General features: G+C 36.2%; 1 protein-coding gene, 1 long non-coding RNA gene and 1 pseudogene across 2 annotated transcripts; 1 reads left to right on the top strand and 2 right to left on the bottom strand.

Annotated features, from left to right (window-relative positions):
* The first annotated feature begins 2190 nt into the window (after positions 1 to 2190).
* On the top strand, positions 2191 to 4611 carry LOC104602969 (pentatricopeptide repeat-containing protein At5g39680 pseudogene; annotated as a pseudogene).
* Positions 4612 to 6863: 2252 nt separating this feature from the next.
* On the bottom strand, positions 6864 to 7454 carry LOC104602959 (putative calcium-binding protein CML46). The gene has a single exon (XM_010266841.3). It carries the CDS (start codon positions 7452 to 7454, stop codon positions 6864 to 6866), a length of 591 nt encoding a protein of 196 aa, XP_010265143.1.
* Positions 7455 to 16141: 8687 nt separating this feature from the next.
* LOC148800975 (uncharacterized) lies at positions 16142 to 17219 on the bottom strand. The gene is made up of 3 exons (XR_016083903.1): positions 16908 to 17219; positions 16735 to 16790; positions 16142 to 16479 (listed from the first exon to the last, which is right to left on the bottom strand). It is a non-coding gene; the product is annotated as an uncharacterized LOC148800975 (long non-coding RNA).
* Positions 17220 to 21443: the final 4224 nt, after the last annotated feature.

Here is a 21443-nt window from a genome sequence, read left to right as displayed (position 1 = left end):
GAAGATTCCAAATAATAGTTAAAAGGGAAGAATACTCACTAATGAAAACTTCTGAACCCCGAAGAGTGATGATATCCTTGGCAATAGTTCTTGATGCCATATGTATCTTTCTGCTCTAATTCAACAAAGATGGTTTCTTCCTTTTCAAGAATTGGATGAGAGTCACAGAACAAAATATTTTACAAAAAAAAAAGACCCATAGAGCAGGGGAAATGGATCCGGCGATTAAATGAAATCTTGAAAGCAATAGTTTGGGTTGGGATTCCATAGTTAAATTTATCATGATTCGCAGTAGGAACGAAATCTTTGTATTTATCACTAATTCACTATGTCCAGAACTAGGTCACTAAGAAACTAAGACGACAACAATTCATCGAAGAGTTGTGCTCTAGTCCCATCAACCTTGAGAGACAATGGAGATTTTGCTCATATGAACATATAAATGCTTTAAAAGATAATGGAGATTGTGTGGTCAAATGCTTCTACAAGCTCTCACAATTCAGAAACCACGTTAATCTCTCCCTCTGTTCTTTCTAAGCTGAAGGTGATACCCTCTGTTTTGCTATTCCATCATGGGGGTTAGAATTTCAAGATCAGAAGGAGAAATTCATCTTTGCGTGTCATGGAAAAGGAATCCTAGTTCAAGTTAGACCAAGAGAAGGCCTAAAAGGCATTGAAAAAAAACTTGACGAGCAACTCCAAACCCTCTCTCATAAAGAAATAACTCCTCCAAAGAAAATGCTCTCTTCTTGCATTTGGAGGATTTCCATGCTGCAACGTAGGTGTTCCATGGTAATGGTTCTTTATCGGCAACTGTTATTGGTCGGGCTTAATCCGTTATTCACCGATTAGTTATTTTAGTACCTAGGTAGGGATTAGTTCCAAGATTTTGGAGCCAGACCCTACCCTGTAACAAATTGGGTAAGATCGGTTCGAGGCTGGGTTGAGGTCAGTTCCATTTGGTTCCGAGTAGAACCTACCCATTTGCTCACCCCTAATTTAACTTCTCAGAAAAAGGTTTGAATCATTAAATAAAGGGTAAAATACAAAAACCTCCCCTTTAGTTTTACTTCAACAAAAACCTCCCCTAAACGAGTTTACCCTATCTGATCCGACCCAATGAACTGGCCTTGGTTGGCCTTAGTGGAACTGGCTTTAGAACTGAACTTGCCTTGAAATAAACTCCAAAATATTTTTAAGAGTGAAGATTTGAACACAAGCTCTCATGGTTACAAAAGCCATGGTCTCACTTGACCATTGAATTACTTAAGTGATTTGATCATTTGTTTTCATTTTAATATTTGAATGTGTATAATAAATAATGTAAAAAGTAATATTTATAAAATTTAAATTATAATATGACAAATTTTGAACCACATGTTAATATATTATAATAATCTATACATTAAATTACTCAATTTAATCAATAAACATAATATAAGTTTTAAAGGACATGTTTCATTCTTTTAAGAGGGAGAGTAAACAAATAACAGATTCTACGGGTAGAGACCCTGGAATCGACCCTGGAACCTATCTTCACAAAGTAGGTTCTGGTTCCACAAACTTGGAACCCACCCCTACAGGGTAGGTTCTAGGTTCTGTCATGGAACCGAACCGAACTAACTCGTGCTCACCCCTAAGTTGAATGATTGCTTTTATTGTATTAACTTCCGAGCAAGAGACACCTAAGCGTATACTCCCTATATTGATTTTTCTTGATCAACAAAATGAACAAGGTCAAGATGTTACTAGGCATTAAATGGTCTTACTTTATTAGTAGATGTATCTATGAGAAACAAAAAGAAGGCTATGTTGTAGAAGAACCCCAATTGAACTTTGAAATCTTTGGATCAGTGGAAGTTAGCATACCAAAGCTTTCTTCTCCCTCAAGTTCATTGTCATAATCTCATCCTCGGTTTAAGGAGGAGCAGTTTTGTGCTTTTCAAAAAAAAGAAAAAAAAAATTGTCCCACTTATTGATGTATCCAATTTTGTCAATATATAAAACTTTGTTAATTTCTGCGCAAAAATCCTATTCCAATTCAAATCACTAGAGAAATCTTTAATTATGGGTATATCTACAGGGGCATTTTATTTAATTATTGCTTAATCTAATTACTAAAAGCATGGCACGTGGACAAGCATGAAGAGGAAGGTTGGACTCTTCTTGTTAATTAAAGACAAGTTCAAAGTACAGTTGATGTTCACCCATGCACATCCGAAGATCCACACTCCGGCACTCTCGAAAAGACTAAAAATTTGTTGAAAGCATCTGCTGATACAAGGAACTTGAAGTTGGGTAAAACGCTCCATGGTCAGTTGTTCAAGAGAACCATTAATGAAAGCATTGAAGATGTTGTGATTCAATCTAACTGTCTGATAAATTATTATTCAAAAATGCAACCAAATGTCATTAGCCCATCAATTGTTTGACCGAATGCCTAAAAGAAACCTAGTTTTTTGGAGCTCTCTAGCTGATGGCAGGTTATCTCCATAGTGGACTATCTTCCGAACTTTTCAGGATATTTAGAACAATGAATTTGGATGGAACTATGCAGCCCAATGAGTATATATTTGCCACCATTATTTCTTTATGTGCCAATTAATATCAGAGCACTCGAAGAGGGAACAGAGCCATTGTTATGTATTGAAGTCTGGGTTGGTATTTCACTCATATGTTAAAAATGCACTTCTATATATGTACTCAAGTTGTTCATATGTGCAAGGTGCCTCACAGGTTTTCGAGACTGTGCCAGGATCGGATATTCTTTCTTATAACTCAATCATCCTTGGGCTTTTAGAACACGGGTATCTAAATGAAGCATTGGAAGTTTTGAATAAGATGGTGGATAAGCCTGTAGTGAGGGACAATATCACATATGTTACTCTTATTAATCTCTGCAAACATTTGAAAGATTTAAAACTCCAGGTTGCAAATCACAATCAGATATTCAGGACTGGTCTTAAGCTTGATATCTTCATTGGCAGAGCAATTATAGACATGTACGGGAAATGTGGTAAGATATTCAGTGTGCAAGAAATGTTTTTGATGGGCTATGCAACCACAATGTGGTCTCATGGACAGCTATTATCATGGAGATGTATTAAATGCGTGTATAAAGAAAAACCAGATTATTGTTGGGAATGCCCTGATCAACATGCATGTATTTCAAGAGTGGGTGATGTTGAATTTGGGCATCAAGTACTTTTAGATATGTCTTACCGTGACATCATTACATGGAAATCAATGATATGTGGCTACTCCCATTATGGACTTGGTAGACAAGTCTTCCAAAATATGTTGTTAGCTGAAGAAGCACCTAGCTATGTAACTTTTGTTGGAGTTCTATCTGCTTGTGTTGACAAGGGGTTCTACTATTTAAATCAGATGATGAAGGGTATTGGGATCACACCTAGGGTGGAGCATTAATTATACTTGCATTGTTGGGCTTCCAAGTAGGACAAGACTACTCAAGGAAGCTGAGAGTTTCATGAGGTCTACATCATCAGTCAAATGGGATGTTTTTGCATGGTGTACCTTGCTCAATGCTTGCCATGTCCAAGGAAAACTTTGGTCTGGGAATGAAAGTAGCAGAGGCTATTTGTCCTAGAGTTGGATCCTGGTGATATGGGGGCATATATTATATATGCCAAGGCAAGGAGGTGGGATGGAGTTGCAAACATTAGGAAGTTGATGAGGGGAAGAAACATTAAGAAAGAACCAGGGGTGAGCTGAATAGAGATAAGAAATAAAATCCATGTCTTTATTTATTTCAGAAGACAAGAAACACCCCTATTCAAACCAAATACATGAACATGTTGTCGAGCTACTACCACTTGTAAAACCATTATGTTATGTGCCCAGGGTCGACACTGTGCTGCATGATGTGGAGGATGAATAGAAGGAAGAGTATCTCAGTTATCACAGTGAAAAGTTGGTGTAGCATATGGCCTTATGAATGCACCTATAGGAGCACCAATTCGTGTCATTAAGAACCTTCCGATGTGTGACGACTGCCACTATGCCATAAAACTCATATTAATGGTCACTAACAGCAAAATAATCATCAAAGGTGTTAATCGGTTCCACTGCTTTATAAATGGTGGTTGCACTTGTGGTGAATACTGGTGATGCTCCATTGACCTTTCACTCATTGAGCAACTTAGATGAAGAAAATAGCCTATTCAGCTGAGAGGTCAACTGTGCTTTGTTACATAAAATCAGCTTTCAATGCACGCCCAAACTGAGTCCATTTTGCTCAGGTTCCTTGTAAGTATTCTTAACCAAATTTGTTACGAGTTCCCTTAAGTTTTATTTCCCTAAAATATAAAGTTGTGAGTTAATTTCTCCTCATCTCCTGAATAGACATTAAAGTTCATCATACTTGATTTTGTTTAGTTTATCTGTGTGAGTTACTCTTACAGTAGAACCACAAAGGAAGCCAAGGAAAATAGTTCTAAAAGAAAAGGAAACAGCAACAATAGTTTTCAGTTCTTGTCACTAAGAGGAATTTCCCATTCCCTAAAGCTTGAATACACTTGGGCCATCAATAACAGGTTTTCTCTTCTAAATAAATCAATAGCTCAACTAGAAATATGTTTCCTGTACAACTACTCTAGATCCACTTAAAAGTTGTTCTACCACTTGTGATGCACAAAAAAAAAAAAAAAAAAAAAACAGTTTCATGACTTGCCATTTAATGCCTGGTTAAAAATCCATAATATTTGTCAAGGTTCAGCTTCTTAGCATCTATGGGTTGTGATGATTCTTGCATCTGCAATTAGAGAAGTAATTTGATTTCTGAACACATTGCTAAAGCAAAAGGGTAAAGCAGAAGAGAAGAAGTTTTACTACTTCATTGTCATCATTACATAGGGGACACACCAATTAAGTCCCGTTGTTGGGGGCATGTTCTGCCATTGCTTTCCCTGAAAAGAGCTGGAACCTAAAGGGAACTTTGTAGACAAGATTCTCACTCCAAACCATCTGATATCTAAAGGGATGGAGGTCGCTAGTCTTTGCAGCCTATGTAACCTTGAAGAAGAACCGGTCCATCATTTGCTATTCATGTTATGGATGATAATTTTGTAATTTCTGCTTCCTAGTTGTAAAGTTTAATATTCTCTTTGGCTGCGTTTAGAAACGATGCAAATGGAGTGTAAATCCTGGTTCAGAGTAAATTTGCACTCTGGTTCACTTTTGCCTATGTTTGGCAACATTACATTTATGCATTGACAAATGACAGACCAATGCATATTTACATTGATAATAAGATGTAATAGTACATCAATAAAAAAGAAGTGCATTTGCATTCAAGTGGGCTTTTGATAAAAAAGAAAGAAAAAAAAAACATATGCTTTATTGGAATTCATGTTTGCATCCATTACAGCTAAAAGTCTGTTTGGTAAGAAGATAAATTTGTCAGTGCAAAACTAACCCAATTTTGCATTTTATATGAACCGTTTTACATTCTACACATTTGCATTCACACTTATTTGCATCGTTTCCAAACGCAGCCTCTGCAATCTTCTGCTTACCTGCTTTTTATATAGCGTTTTGGCAGGGATCTATTCCTCTCTTTATACATCGATATAATTCTATTTTCATCTTTAAAAATAAAATATCCATCTAATGCTTGAACTGGACAACTAAAGATTTTATGCTTATTTTCTACTGCCGGTAGTTAAAAAAAGTTAGCTTAGGTTTTCTAGAAAATGAACACTTTTTCAGTTTCTGTTAATAGCCTGAAGTTGTTTCTGGTCGGCAGATGAGTGGAATGAAATGCCATATAAAACTGAATCAAATGATTCAATTAATTTCCCAGTGGCTTCCAAATAGAAGATTCTATTTTTGCATACGCTTGGGGATGCTAAAAATGTAAGAAGCTCTTCAAGTTTTATAGGAGGAAATGCTTTGTAGGTAGTGAATCTGTTGCCAGTGGAGAATTTCTGTTTACTTGCACCCAGAAATTATGAACCTTTCAGTTATGATTTCACTACCGGCGTGTTTGGGACCGTATTTTTTGCAATTTTTGAGAAAATGTTTTTTCATGGTATTGTTTGGTTTCATTGCTGTTTTCTGAGAAAACACTTTGTGGAAACACCAAAAATGACATTTTTAGTATGGGTAGTTTTTTTTTTTTTTTCCTGAAAAAACGGCAAAATGTATTTTACTGTTTTGAGAAAACTGTTAACCAAACAGCATATGCCGATGTGTTGTTTGCCCTTTTTCTCAAAACCTGATGTGGGACTGTTTTCTCAAAAAAACGGCAATGGTCCCAAACACCACCTTAGCGTTTAATAGAAGATTGCACGGGCTGTGCTAAAAAGATGGCCATTCTACATTCAGTTAAATTTACTGAATTGGTTGATGGTTGTGGGTGAACTTATATAGCCCGATATTTAATTTTTTATTTTTAAAAATTCAAAAGAACCACAAAATTCTGAAAGGATTGGGAAGTAATATATTACAGGTATGATGTGGACAACTGCATTTTAGAATGAATTGGCCATTTCTTCTTTCTTTCCTATGAAAGGGTTAATTATCAGCAGTCAGCTCAGGTGAGGGGTTCGGGATTCTGTAAAACAATTCATATACGACTGAGACAAGCCAGGTGTCCTGTTTTCATATCAGATAGGGAACAACTCAACGATCATACAAACTTGTGTTACTGCCATGAATCCCGTCTTAGTGTCATCTGATGCTGAGGAACTAACTCTGTGCTGATGGGAGCACCCAAATTTAATTCAAATCGAAACACCAAAAGGTTATATATAGACATGGAAAAACAAAACTAAAAAGAGAAGAAAAGAAAATTCTGTTATAAGTCAAATTAAATGGAAGTGTGTTCAAAAGTGTTTAATTCAGCAGAAGCCGCTTTCCATCAATTTCAAAAATTCACTGAAATCTATCAGTCCATCTCTGTTGACATCAAAGGTTTTAATCATCCTTTTGCATTGCTCCACGTCGTATCCTTCCTGGAAACCCAGAGAACAGAGAACTCTCTGCAACTCCTTTGCATCTATGAACCCATCTCTGTTATTATCAAACACATCGAAAGCATCCTTGACTTCCTCCAAGCTTGGCTCCTTATCCTCAAAAACTTTTGAAACCTCATCCGAACTCAGCCCGTCCTGAATCTTATCGCCATGCGGGTTATACAACAGCCCAAGCTTGTTGATAACCTCCTCCACATCTCTTCTGCACAGTCTCCCATCATCTCCCTTGGCATTGGACTTCTGGCTTGGTGTTGATTCACGACTCTGATATTTTATCTTTGAACAAATCTTTGATTTACCAGATATAAAGTCAAGTAGTGATCTGAGGGGGAATTGGAAACTTGAGTCCAACTGAGGAAGTTTGATGAGCCAGGCCAAAACTCTGTGGCACAAGATGTACTCAACACAGACAGTTAATGAGAACTGTAAGATTGTGGCTGGTGATAGTGTTTCCATATCTTAAAACAATATGGATTTCTAAAAGAAATAGATAAAGACTGCAAGTTAAAAACAGATGAAGAAACTGAATTGGGGATTATCTGGGAAATGGAGACGGGCATATCCATACATATATAAAATGATCAACTTTGAAAAATCAAGGTCTTTATTTTATTTCTTTTCCTGTACAAGTTTGAAAAGCACAAAACTTGCTCCAGAAAGGAAATTTCTCCTCAACTGCTGCATATTTGAAGTGAACTTGCTCTAAAGTTAGTGATGGGAAAGAGTCTTGGTCTTTTTCTATCTTAAGCTTTGCAAAGATTATCTGAGCTTCTAAATAGAACCGAATATCCAGCCAGATATGGGATATGTAAATGAATCAGATTCAAAACCATATTTTACATATCCATCATATATCAAATCGAAATTGCATCTCCCAAGATTCTTGGCGGATGGAATTTGGATATATATAACCCTTATTATTTATTGTTTGTAAAAGACCCAGAAATTGTCTCCTCTTCTGGGTCTTCGGTCTTCCTTTGTGTTGGTAAATTAGTAACTCACACTTTGTTGCGCCTCCGACAGAGAGAGACTATTGATCCATTTGCTTTAAATCCAAGACACGAAACCGATGTATTTTTAATTAAATGGAGAAAATTACAAAGGGAGCGGTGTGTTTGAATTTCCCTGCAGCTGCGTATGATCTTTATGGACGACCGACCCAATATATCAGTCAGTTAACAAAGGAATCCATGTCCTGTCCACTGACCCCCACCTACCCCCCAACCCCTACGAACTCTCGCAGCAACATACATGATCGTGGTAGCATTGACTTGCGTCATAGTCTTTTTATTAAAATAAAACATACCCACTGGGCGGGTATTAGGCTAAATTTTATATGTACATTGTTGACAGTTATAATGTATTAGGTGTTAAATGTAATAATATTTTATATTTTAGTGAAGGATAATTGATAATTTTATGCATTTTTTATATGTTTAATCAAATAATTGAAATTTTTTATATTTATTCATGCTATTTTATTTGCACATTATTTATACATAACATGAAATAATAGAAAATTAGGTATGACTTCGTGACCTAATTTATCAAACCAACCAACCTCACCTTCAAATACAAATACACGGAGGATAAGGTTGGAAAGGGTTTTGTATTTTCATGTGCGGGAACGGCTTGGATTCTGAAAATCCAATCCCCAATAAATTTTGGAGAAGGCATGGATTGGGAGGTATAAAGAGTTGGGTAGGGTTTAAAATTTATAAAAGCCTCTCCAAACCTATTTTTACCATGGTTTTCAAATCCGGACCGGACCGGATCGGACCAGAAAAAGTGGGAACCAGTCAGGTGATTGGTTCTGTTTTATCCCAAAACCGTTGACCTAGGTGGTCGAACGAGCCATCCAACGATTTTGACAGTTATTTATTTTTTTTTTATTTTTTGTTAGAACGAGCCATCCGTTCGGTTCAAATGGTCAGACTATTCAACCAGGGAACTAGCTCTTTGACCGGTTCATTGTCCGATTCAATTTTAAAAATCTTGATTCCTACCATCCTTGACACAATTTTTTTTTTGGGGGGGTGGGGGGGATAAGCGACACAAGAGTTGTTTATACTACTTTGTGGACATTTCAATTGAATTTGTAGTTTTGTTTTGTTCTTTGATATTAATTGGGAATATTAAGCACTTCTACCAGTTCCATGTTGAAGAATACCCATCAAGTTTGTTGCTTCTAGAATCACTATTCCTTTTCTGCTTTCATAGTTGTTAGGAATGGCAACTGGGTGAGACAGAGACGGTGAACCATTTCCCAACCTGTTCTCACAAAAAGGCCCCCTTCTCTCGAGTCTCTCCTTTCTCCCTTACCCCTTCCTAGCCCTTTCATGTAGCAACATGGCAGTCCTCTCTTCTACACTAGAGCCCCTCTCCAAATCTCTCTCTCATGTTCTCAATCACTTAAAATTTTTCATAAACTCTCTCTCCCACCTAAAATTCTTCCTAAAACATTCTTAATCTATATTGCCACATGGTAACACTCTCTTTTTCACTAGAGTTCCACTCCAACTCTCTCTCTCTCTCAAACCGCTCAATACCCTCTTAAATTTCTCCCATCTAAACAATTTCTCCCTTACCCTTCCTAGCCCTTCCATGTAGCAAAGTGGCAGCCCTCTCTTCTACACTAGAGCCCCACTCCAAATCTCTCTCTCATGTTCTCAATCATTTTAAATATCTCATAAACTATCTCTCCCACCTAAAATTCTTCCTAAAACACTCTTAATCTATATTGCCACATGGTAACACTCTCTTTTTCGCTAGAGTTCCACTCCAACTCTCTCTCTCTCTCAAACTGCTCAACACCCTCTTAAATTTCTCCTAAACAATTTCTCCCATCTAAAATTCCTCTTAAACACCTCTTAATCTATATTATAAACCATCTAAAAACAAAAAAAAAAAACGTGAGTAAACTAATTTGGGTAGTTAAATAAATTTGTGAAATATTTTTTATATTTTCAATAATTAATGATATTATTGAATATTATTTAGTAAATATCAACACCTAAACTATACTTTTTCATAATTTTGGTAAATTGAAAAATTCAATTACTAATAATTACTCGCTGATAATTACTAAAAATTTCAGAATTTTTTGAAAATTAATTATTGAAATCAATAATTACTAAAATATTAATAAATACAAATTTAATAATTAAAAATTATCAGTAAATTTTTAGTGGAAAATTAATTTCAATAAATATAAGTTTATTTTTTATATTTTCAGTAATTTTGATATTTACTATAAATTTTGAGCAATAATTAGTGATTTGTTAATTTAGTGAGACTTAAATTATAAAACATCCAATTTTTCAAATAAATAATTGAAAATTTTTAATAATTTCCATAAGTATTGGATACTACATTATTAATCGCCATAATTAATGGAACTATAATTATGGGTTTAGGGGATGACCCCTAGGGTAGGAATCGCAATAATGGGCAGGTTTGGGGCGGGGATCATACTCCCCACCCCGACCTTGAGTTTTAAATTAATCATTGTCAAAAACTTTAGCTCGCGGTCCTTGATACAGAGGGTTTCCCCATTGGGGACCTGAATTTTTTAATTAAATGTTTGTTTATTAGCTCAATATATGTTTTATCCTCTCCTTCACTTCTATCTCTAATCCCCCTCTATTCTCTCCAATTTCCCATAAAAATAGGGCCATAATTTATTAAGATTTGGTTTTCCAAATCAAACAATATTTATATCTATAGACGAGATTTTAAACAAAGAGAGGGGAATAAGGGGAATTCGATGTTTCCTATATATTCAAGGCATCTTCCATTATTGTTAAATAATCTATTCTTAAATAATAATCTATTGTTAAATAATCCACTAGCTATGGAAATTATTAAAAAATTCTGGAAAATAATCTACCAAAAATTATGAAATAATCCATTATTTAACAAATATTAAATAATTTAATAATCTACCAAAAATTAATAAACAATCCATTATTTAATAATTTTTAGTTATTAATAAATGTTCAAAATTTCAATGTTTAACGTAATTTACATTAATCATTGTAATTTAATAAATTTTATTAAATTTTTTATAATAATTTATTGATAAAAGATGTTACTAGTTATTGTAATTTACTAATTTCTATAAAATCAATAATTATAATTAACAATTATCAAATAATTTAGGGAAACTATTTAATTAATAATCCATAATTATTTTTTAAATAAGTAATTAAAAATTAATAAATTAATCTATGAAAATTTATTTTTCAAAAGTATTTAAGTAATAGAAAGTTTTTGATAATTATTTAAATAACAATCCATTATTATTATTATTACTATTATTAATATTATTATTATTATTATTATTTCAATAAGTAACTATTAAATAATTTAGGAAAATTATTAACTCTATCCACACCGATCTAGACCACTTGGTTGACTTCAATCATACATGGTTTTACATTATTTAACAATAAATGGTTTAATTTTAATTAAAAATAATATAATTTACCATGATTACATTAATTTACTTTGATTAATAGTAAATAATTTACATACTACTAATCGATAGAAATTTCAATAATATTTTGGAAATTATCATAAAATATGATAATTTATTGTTAGTTATTTAGTTATAGAAAATTATTAGAATTGTAGGGATGACAATTTTCCCTGTAAAATTGGGGCCTTACCTTGTCCCACTTCGAACGAGTCAAATTTTCTCAAATCTTAAACGGGGACGGGGCAAAGACGGGGTGTGTACGGGGGAAATATTTTTGTCCCAAATTAGGGATGGGATTTGCATATAATTCCCTGAACCCAATGGCAAATTAATAAAGTATCCATAGATTTAACATTGATTATTAAAATATCTCTAAGTTTTCCTCATATTCTTATAATCCTAGGACTCTATAATTCCGTTTATAAAATACCCCCAATTTGTCATAATCTAATTCCTGAAATACCCCTAAATTCCCATAATCCTATTTGTAAAATATCCATAAATTGGATTTTTTATCTGAATTGCCTCAAGGTGGGGAAAATTTGAGAATTTCCCATCCCCAACAGAGAATGGGTGTCTCGCCCCAAACCTGCCCCACCGTTGGTGTCGAGACAGGGCTAGAGTATGTCTTAACTTACAAGGGCGAGGGACCACGAAAGGTACCCATCCCGTGCATCACACAGCCCCCGCTAATTTTATATATATATATCAAAAGTAATTTAGTAATTAACTAAGTGGGGATCCCTACAGGACGGGGACCAGGAACCACATGGGGTGGGGAGTATGAAAATTTTCTCATCATCATCCCCGCAGGAGGGCAGGGATTGCCATCCCTACTGGCTACTCACTACTGTGGTATGTGGTTGTGTTGTGCTTGAGTTCGTCGTCTCTGCAGTCATTGGAAAAGGTAGCCACTATAATACGTGTTCATCCCCTTTTCTTCTTCTTCTACTATGGTAAATGAAGGAGAGTTGATCTGGAGTTGCTGCTTTGAGGGTAATGTAATTAAATGTATAATTCTTCTTTTCAAAATTTTGGGGGCAAAATCACTTTGGGGAATAGCCAAAGTCTTATGGGTTTGGCTCCAGTGGCAATAACTGTCTAATAATGTGATAGATAGGATAGTCGATTCTTCTACCTTCTTCATACTTTTTTTAATGAGATACCTGTTTCATAGTTATTTTTTTGACAAGTAAAACAAAATATATATTAACAAAAAGAACAAAATACAAAGTCTTGGACCTTTTGTACAGCAGGAGGATAGTTATATAGTAAAAGATGTTCCTCTCGAGTATTTTTACACAATTAAAATTGGAAAGAAATAAAATTAGATAGTAAGTTCGGGGTTTCAAACAACAGTCTTAAAGATGACTAAGGGAGAGAAAATTGATTTTGGAGAGCTTAATTTATAACTTGAGAATCTGAGCAAAATGTCAGATGAGATTTTCCAAGCTGCTGTATTAAGATGCTCCCTTGGTGACTCACAAAAAGTTCAGCTTCTTCTATAGAGTGCAATTTCTTTTTTCCTCCTGAAATTTGGGTTCGCTGTAATTGAGTATTGAGTACAATGATTCCATAAGAAAATAAGGAATGATTAATCTTTCTTGCATCAGTAAAAATGAGACAATCAGTGCATATATTCGGTTTTAATCATAGTTGGGTGGGGAAAGTTATATCTGGAGATGACTATATGAGTCTTTGAAGATCTTTTCATTTCTCGCATGCCAAATATAGTATAAAGCAATAACTTACCAGGAGAGTATTAACCGAAACATTTCTTTATCTGAACTTTTTTGTTCAATATAAAGGATACAGTCAATCCAGGATGCATGATTCATTTCTATAAGATTGATATTCCAAGAGAGGCAAATAATATAGACTTTGTAAAAGAACATTCTATGAAGAGATGATTTGAGGTTTCCGGATGCTGTTGACATATGGTTATGGAAAAGAAGTTGATGTCTGGGGGATAGGAGAGTTTCCAAATCCATTTAGTACAAGGTTTGACTTGATGAGAAAGAATAGGAAGAGTGTTTTGAATTAAGCCACTGAAGTTTTAAACTTCCTTGAAAGATGCTTTGTCCAAATCCAGTGAGTGGGCCTAGACTTTGCATCCTGCAAATGTTTATATTGTTAGTTTATCCCACCCAATATCGTTGGCTGAGTCACCTCTCCTTCTCCAATTCAGTTCTTTAGGCTGAAGCCATTTTGCAATCCTAAACACAGTAAGCAATGACATCTCTCTGCCATTAACGTCCTGTTTCTGCGTGTTTGTAGTTCCTCATCCCATACGAGTTCCCTGGAACATGTTATTTTAAAGTCGATTTTTCTTTTAATAACAGATCAACCTGTTGAACGAAACAGAGAGAGAGAGAGAGAGAACTTGAGAGACCTCTGTGTCAAAAAGTAAAAGATGACCAAACAAATACCCAATTCTTCTTTGAGGTTGGGCTGGCATTTCCAAACCAGAGGCATGCTGTGTTGAGTCAACAACCTGAACCCGCCAAGACCACCACCTTTTTATGCATATAATATAAGCGTAGAAGCAACTAGAAGGTCCAACCCATGCGGATTTGAGGTTAATTGCTTTGGGCATACGAATCAGTGAATCATGTTCAACTCCCTATCAATTTTTGGAGGATTGTGGGGACAAATTTATAAATAAAACAAGGAACCCGTGAGCAACCCAGCTGGGAGTTGGTAGTGGAGACAGCGAGAAATGCTGACTTATCCATCCATTACCCAACCAGGATGAAGTACTGAGGCATCCTCTGTAACCAAAGTCTTGACTAGCGAAGAAAGGAGGAGGAGGAGTGGAGCAACCAGTCATGTCAGGCCACCATACCAGCATCTACAATCAGTGGGTTTGAACAGGGAACTCCTCTCCCACTTGAAAGTTGGGGAATTGCATGTGTGATGTGTGGCTCCGCCTCTGAGTCTCTGACCTTGGGGAAAGAAGGCATACAGAGATCAATATCAAACAATAATTAGTTAATTACGACACCTTTGTTGTGTTAGGTGGATTGACCGTGTGAGTGATACAAGAGCCCCCCATCCCCCATCCCCAGTCCATCCCAGTGGTGGCCTTTGTCCCGTTTGTGTTTGTGTTTGTTTTTTTTTTTTTTCATGTACAAAATATGTACTTGTTTTGGATTTTAATTCCTGCAAATTTTCAGAAATTAATGCACAAAATATTTGAATAGAATGTCGCATGTTGGGTATTTTGTTTTGTTTGAATCTTAGTTTCTGTTGCTCCACTACCATACTTTTGTAACAATGTGGATGGTACTTTGACAGTCTGGTGCAACTTTGGATTGAATAGTGAAGAAATGGGTTCAGGTTAAGCCAAAACCGCATTGAACCCGATTAATTGGCATTCCTTAATTATTAGTTGAGAGCTCATATAAACGACAATTTGGATGGGAAAAAAAAATAAAAAGGACAAAACAACAAGCACTTTTATTAATTGGCCAAAGTGTCCCTAATGTTTTGTTATTTCTTTGGGCATATGCAATTTGGCCCAAGGCTTCTTCAAGCGCTGCTGGTTGGCACCACTCTGATTCCACAGCAATTTATTTATTTATTTTTAATTTCTTTTGATTGAGTATTGGTGGAGCCAATGAACCAAAGATACAGTAAAAGTTAATAACAGTTACCCAGTCATAACACATAAACGATTCCTATCAGATCATCATTGAGATAAACCCATTTTTATAAGCACCTTTAATTTTGTGAACCTTTTTTCTTTTCTGTTTTTCTTGCAAATTATTGACCTTGGATGGCCAATATACCACTTGGAGAAGACTCCAATTGGATGAGTACAAATTGGCATGGGTGGGGTACTGGCCTAAAGGCTTTGTGGGTGAATCCATCCAAACTCTAAAAAGGGACGAATGACGACGCCACCATTCGTCCAGTTTGAAATTAACAAGGATCCTAGCTCAGTTTGAAACAGGGAAATCAACCTCACTATTCCTAGCTATTTCCTAGTCTAGAGTCTTTTGGGTGAATGGATTAATGGAACTTCAGAGTTCAAACCCGGGATCAAAATCGAACCATTATTAGAAATTAAAGTGATATAATAATTAATTTTGACACCTTGTGGACAGCAGATGATGACCCATTACCATTAGGACTGATTGATTCATATCCTTCTGGCTGCATATAGTCGGGGGAGGGGTTAGACTCTAGAGAGCTGACTAGAGTCTCTCCCTTTGCAAGTGGGATCAAGCCACGTAGGTCCCAAACTGGCACAAGACTTTTCTTTTTCTTTGTACAATACATGTGGGCATCTTGACACATCACACATGCTGGTCCTCTAGTTGTACTAGATGAATAAATTCATGTAGAAAGTAGAAATTAGAAACCCATACAGTCTTGAATCTTGACTCTTGACTCTTGTCTATGAACTATGATTGATGGACCCCAACGAATAATGAATTATTGACCTCGTGATATTGGGTCCCTTATGCACCGTAAAATCTCATATATATTATTAACAAAATTGTCACCAACACTACTAATCGATCGAGTAATTCAAAGATTCCTTTCCTGTTTATCTTCTCACCAACATTCCTTTGACATTCTAAATTCTAATACGTTGGAGTGAAGGGAAGAAGATGATGATGTGATAGTTGACAAATATACAGAGCTAGCATTACCATCACTGAAGCACTATCAATATCTCATATAATTTTACTACCAGGTAATTAAACAACGTAATCACATCACCTTCCTTACATTCAGGCATCTCAAACCACCTCCCTTGTTTGACTTGTACAAATAATATGTAAATGGAAAACCATATTACAGGCAAAAAAAAAAAAAACCTTAAAACTTATAACAATAGTATAATTTGTTATTCCTTTATAAATTATCTTTCGTTTAGCCTTGCGGAACAGGAGGAGGAGGACTGAGCAGATATCCACTTCTTGGGTTGGTGTTCGGCCCTGGATCTGTGTAATCCATCGTTTCTACCGTTTCCTTTGAATTTGAATTCCCCTGTAAAAGAAAACAAAATGAAATCAACAAATCAAGAATAGAAACTTTCCCTCTATATGAGAAGTAATAATGCTTCCATAAAGTCTTAACGGCTATACAAATCTCTGAAAAATTCATGATTTGCACTCGTAGAAGCTACTAGATGCTAAAGCTTTCCAGCTTCCGTTATAGAAGTTTAAATTAGACAGGAAGAAAAAACAAAAAAAAAAAAAAAGAAAGTGATACAGAAGAGCAGAAACCAAAACCGATAGCCACCTTTAGCACCACGGAAGAATCTCCTTTATTAAAAGAGACATCTCCTCTTCCAAACCCTACAAATCGAGAACAGAAGTTACGGCAGAACCAGAGAAAAGAAGAATAGAAAGAAAAAATCGTTTAGACAACGAGAACAGAAGAAGAATTAGTTTAGTAGCAAAATAGGGTAAAACCTTGAGAAAAGGAGAAAGACAGAAGAGCTAAAATAAGAAAAACTGCTGCGAGAAAGCATGAGCGACCCATTATTTCTATCCGACTTCCAGCAAATGGGTTGTTCTTGGATGTCAGAATCTTGGCCGGTAACGGTAAGTCCCGATCAGAAGACCATTTCTACTCTGAAAACCGCCTTGGGTTCAGATCTCGAACATTAAAAGCGTACTTTTACGAGTAGTGGACAGTAGATCCCGCCACCTATAGCTATAGTGGTATTCAGACGTGGGGGTCTGACGTTCCTTTTTATAGTTTAGTTTACATGGATACACAGATAAACAATTCCCATCTTTAAAAGCAGAAACTACTGTTCTGCTCGTGGTCGTGGGGTTCTACGAAACCGCTGTTTTCCAATTTGGAAGGCTCCATGACCATGGCTGATTCGCATCATGTGTTTGATTAAGTGTATCGAATCTATGATACGGATAGTTTTTATTCTGAGTCAACCCATAGAAATATAATACTAATGCAATCTATTTTCTATCAGAATCCTTCATGTCAGGTCAATATTTTAAGGCATGAAGTCGTGCATTTAAAGTGGGGTAATCGGGTCACCAGGGCTTTCCATATCCTCTAGAGCTGTCACCTTGGAGATAAGCATGGTTACTGTAGAAATTAGAAATGTATCCTCTTCCACCGTCCATGTGGAGAAGGTGGGGCCTTCGGCACATGAACAGAGGCCAGAGGGTGGTGGGAGCAGTTGCCACCTGGAAATTATTGGATCGAGTGAGACTTTTTCACTGAATAGACCAACTAGCATTACCCATATATAAATTGGGGAATATTATTAGCTTTATCCCCCCAGTCCCTTGTGAATGCCGAAATGGGTTTCGCTAAAAGCCAAAAAATACAGCAGACGTGAGTGGATCGAGCCTCAAGGTTTGACTATTTTGCTCGAGCTACTGCTCCCTTCATAGATTCACGAGCGTACGGATTTGCTCAACTAACTAAATTTGTCAGAAGGTAGTGGGAATGAGTCCGGTTCTGCTCTCACACAGCGCGTCTCACAATTCAGTGGGAATGGGCCTACCCATTGTGGAACATAAAATAGATGGAAATAATTTGAAATCAGAGTTGGGTCTCACATTATGCATGTAACTCGGCCTAATAAGCTGAAAATTAAAGCTGACTTCTTGCTTGGTATAATACCATTACCAAGAAAACCTACTATTTTTGAGAAGGGATCGACCTTAATTACCAATTTTCTTTGCTGCTGAGCAACGTTTTCGAACCGTCGTTGATCCGCATGATCAAACCGTTTAGACTAGAAACCGGTTATTCGAATGGTTTTGGGTTTATCTCGAATTGTCATTTAGCAAAACAATATTGACAAAGTCAAAAAATCGTCGACCCGTCCGGTCGAACCGTCGATCCATTCGACTCGATCAACAGTTAGCGGTTCAGTATTTTATAAGTTCTGTTTTTTTTTCTCAGCCGTCAGCGACCCGTGGCAGCCGGCGGCAACTAAAGTTGCAGTGGCAGCTGGCGACTAAAGTTTTACTGTGGCTGCTGGTGAACACTATGAAACCAAAAGCTTTCACTCTTTTTCAACCGCATCTTGAAAGGAATGGCTCCGGCGATTATCTTCGCAGCGGTTACCGGCGAATACTGTGGACTCCAACCTCCGGCCACTATCTTCAATTCTTCACTGCAGCTGCCGGCGAGCACTGTGATTTTTCAGGTAACTAAATGAGTCGGTTACCATTGTTCAGTTCTGAACCATTAACTTGTTTAAGCGTTTTGTTTCTCATTTCGTTTTACCTCTTCTCTTCATTGTATTAAACAAAAAGTGAAAAAACAAGCAGCTCATACTTTTTTGATTGGAATTATCCTTTTGTAAAGCTACAGAAAGTTATATCTGAGAATGAGTATAGAACCTATAGGTTCAGATTTGGTTATCCTTGTACAGATCTTCGTTGTTGAGGGCTTTGTACTTTTTTAATATTTTTAATGAAATAAGAAAAAACCTTGATTGCTAGGTGGTGGAAGGAAGGTATGTTCAACTGGTAAATTTTATCTAATGCTTTGTAATTTTCTGTTTTTTTTGGAAAATTTTCTATATTTTTTGGATTTTTTCTATAAATTTTGGAATTTTTTTCTGTTTTTTTTTTATATTTTATTATTTTTATTTTTTCATATATTGTTCTTTTTTCTGTATTTTATTTATTTTTATGATATTTTTATTATATATAAATATTTTTTTAAATTTATTTATGATGTCACGGGTCAAACCATTTAACCCAAATGGTTGAACTACCAAACCCGGAAACGGTGTCCAAAACAGTTCCGTTTCAGAGTCGTTTTTAAAACGTTGCTGGTGAGAAATAAAACAGCAGCCTTAAATTCAGCATTTTGGTGAATGTGACCTAATTATCCAGTTAGAAGAAGATACTTGGGTCTTCATAATGATGATTATCCATATCACTAATTATATAATTAGAGTAAATCACCACCCATAATGGAATAATAATGATATGTGAAGATATAAACAAGACAATATTTTGGATTTGATTATTATGATACTAGACAGAGATAATATCAGAAAAAAAAAAACTTATAACCAATAAACATATATCGTAACATTAGTAACCAATCAAGTGTTGAACTTGATTGTCTTGCCGTATCATACCTTAATTTCTGGCATCATAGATTTATCCTATTAAATTATTCTTCATAATTTAATAAATATATAAGAGATATCACGATTTCCACGCATCAAGGAAAGAAAATTAGGATCCATAAACAATCCGTGAACTATCTACCGTGTATTGAATTTAAGATGGGCGCTGGAGGAAAATGTTGATTAAATTATTATTATTTTTGGGGGTGGGTGGGTTGGAAATACATATTATAGATATATCCTCTTATAGCTTTATAGTTGCATGTAGACCTGTTCATGGGCCGGGTAGCCCGATGGGCAGGCCCGGCCCGGCTTAGCCCCCGGATGGGCTTGAGCATGTATTTTAGCCCATGGGCTTGACCTCGGGTCTAAAAGCCTGAGCTTGACTATTTTACGTGTCGGGCTCGGGATTTGTTAAAAAAGTCCAGCCCGACCCGACTTTTGTATAAGTTAAACCCTAACCCTAAATATTAATCCTTCTCTTCTCAACCCCTCTCTTATCACTCATCTCTTTTTCTTAGCCGAACAAACTCCCTTTTCAGTCACAGTCTCACATAGCCAAGCATTCTCAAGAAGACAAAACCGGCGCAACCAGTGAACTCCAGCAGTGACTGGTAAGTTTTCTCTCTCTCTCTCTCGTTCCTCTTCTCACTTCTCCTTCTCTCTCAGAATCGATCTCAGCAGCTCATTTATCAGATGCGAGTCACACAAACTTAGGCACCAACTGTGAATCCTCTCTCTCTCTCTCTCTCTCTTGTTCCTCTTCTCACTTCTCCTTCTCTCTCAGAATCGATCTCAGCAGCTCATTTATCAGATGCGAGTCACGCAAACTTAGGCACCAACTGTGAATCCTCTCTCTCTCTCTCTCTCTCTCTCTCGTTCCTCTTCTCACTTCTCCTTCTCTCTCAGAATCGATCTTAGCAGCTCATTTATCAGATGCGAGTCACGCAAACTTAGGCACCAATTGTGAATCCTCTCTCTCTCTCTCTTTTCATTGTTTGGTTGTTCCTCTTCTCATTTTTCCTTCTCACTCTCAGAATCTCAGCTCAGTTCATTTATCAGACGTGAACTCAGGCACCGACAGCGAGTCCTTTCTCTTTGCCTTTTTGTTCTATTCTTCTCTTAATGTTTGGTCGGCGGCGAACACAAACACAGACATAGGTATCGGTGGCGAACACAGACACAAGCACCAATCTATCTTTTTGTTAGGTTGGGCTTCGGGCTTTTTATTAGGGCTAGGCTCAGGCCCAAGTTGTAGGCCCATTGGTTGGGCCGGGCTCAGGCTCGGGCCTAACAAAATCTTGTTTATGAAGAGTAAAAACCTAGCCCGGCCTGGCCCATGAACAGGTCTAGTTGCATGCAATTAATTTAAGTTAGCGTCTATTTGTTTTTTGGATATTGAGAGGGAGAATGTTGGTCAATGGGATTTTGGTTCCCATTGATCAAGAAATTCATGTTTTTTTTTTTCAGATTTATGTAGAGTCAAAGGAAAATTTATTTTTCCTGGGTTTCACTTACCCAAGTGATACCCATCTCCCAGGTGGCTAGATAAATTATTTTTTCACATGAAAGAAAAATTCCATCCTTATTGACTCTTTTTAATAATAGTTTTTTATGACTAAAACAATCATTATCTTATTTAACTGTAAAATAAAAGAACATGGATAAATAGACCATAAGTAGAAAACATTTGGAGTCACAGCATGGCCAAACCAGATTAATTGGTTGTGCCATTTCTTCACTCCAAAAGTAAGCACTAATACAATCAGCTTTATAAAACAAAATGTAATGGAGTTTTGTCCAACTTACAGTAGATTCACCGAAAAGTGATGTTTCAAATCGGCGGTACAAGATATTTTGTGAAGAAAGAATTAGTAAA

Source organism: Nelumbo nucifera, chromosome 3 (genome assembly GCF_055504915.1).
Source record: "Nelumbo nucifera cultivar China Antique chromosome 3, China Antique-T2T, whole genome shotgun sequence".
NCBI classification, from domain to species: Eukaryota; Viridiplantae; Streptophyta; class Magnoliopsida; order Proteales; family Nelumbonaceae; genus Nelumbo; species Nelumbo nucifera.
This window is presented reverse-complemented; position numbering and strand designations above follow the sequence as displayed.

What these genes read in the sequence shown, in the direction of transcription:
- LOC104602959 (XM_010266841.3), bottom strand. Translation starts at nt 7,454, where the DNA reads ATGGAAACACTATCACCAGCCACAATCTTACAGTTCTCATTAACTGTC.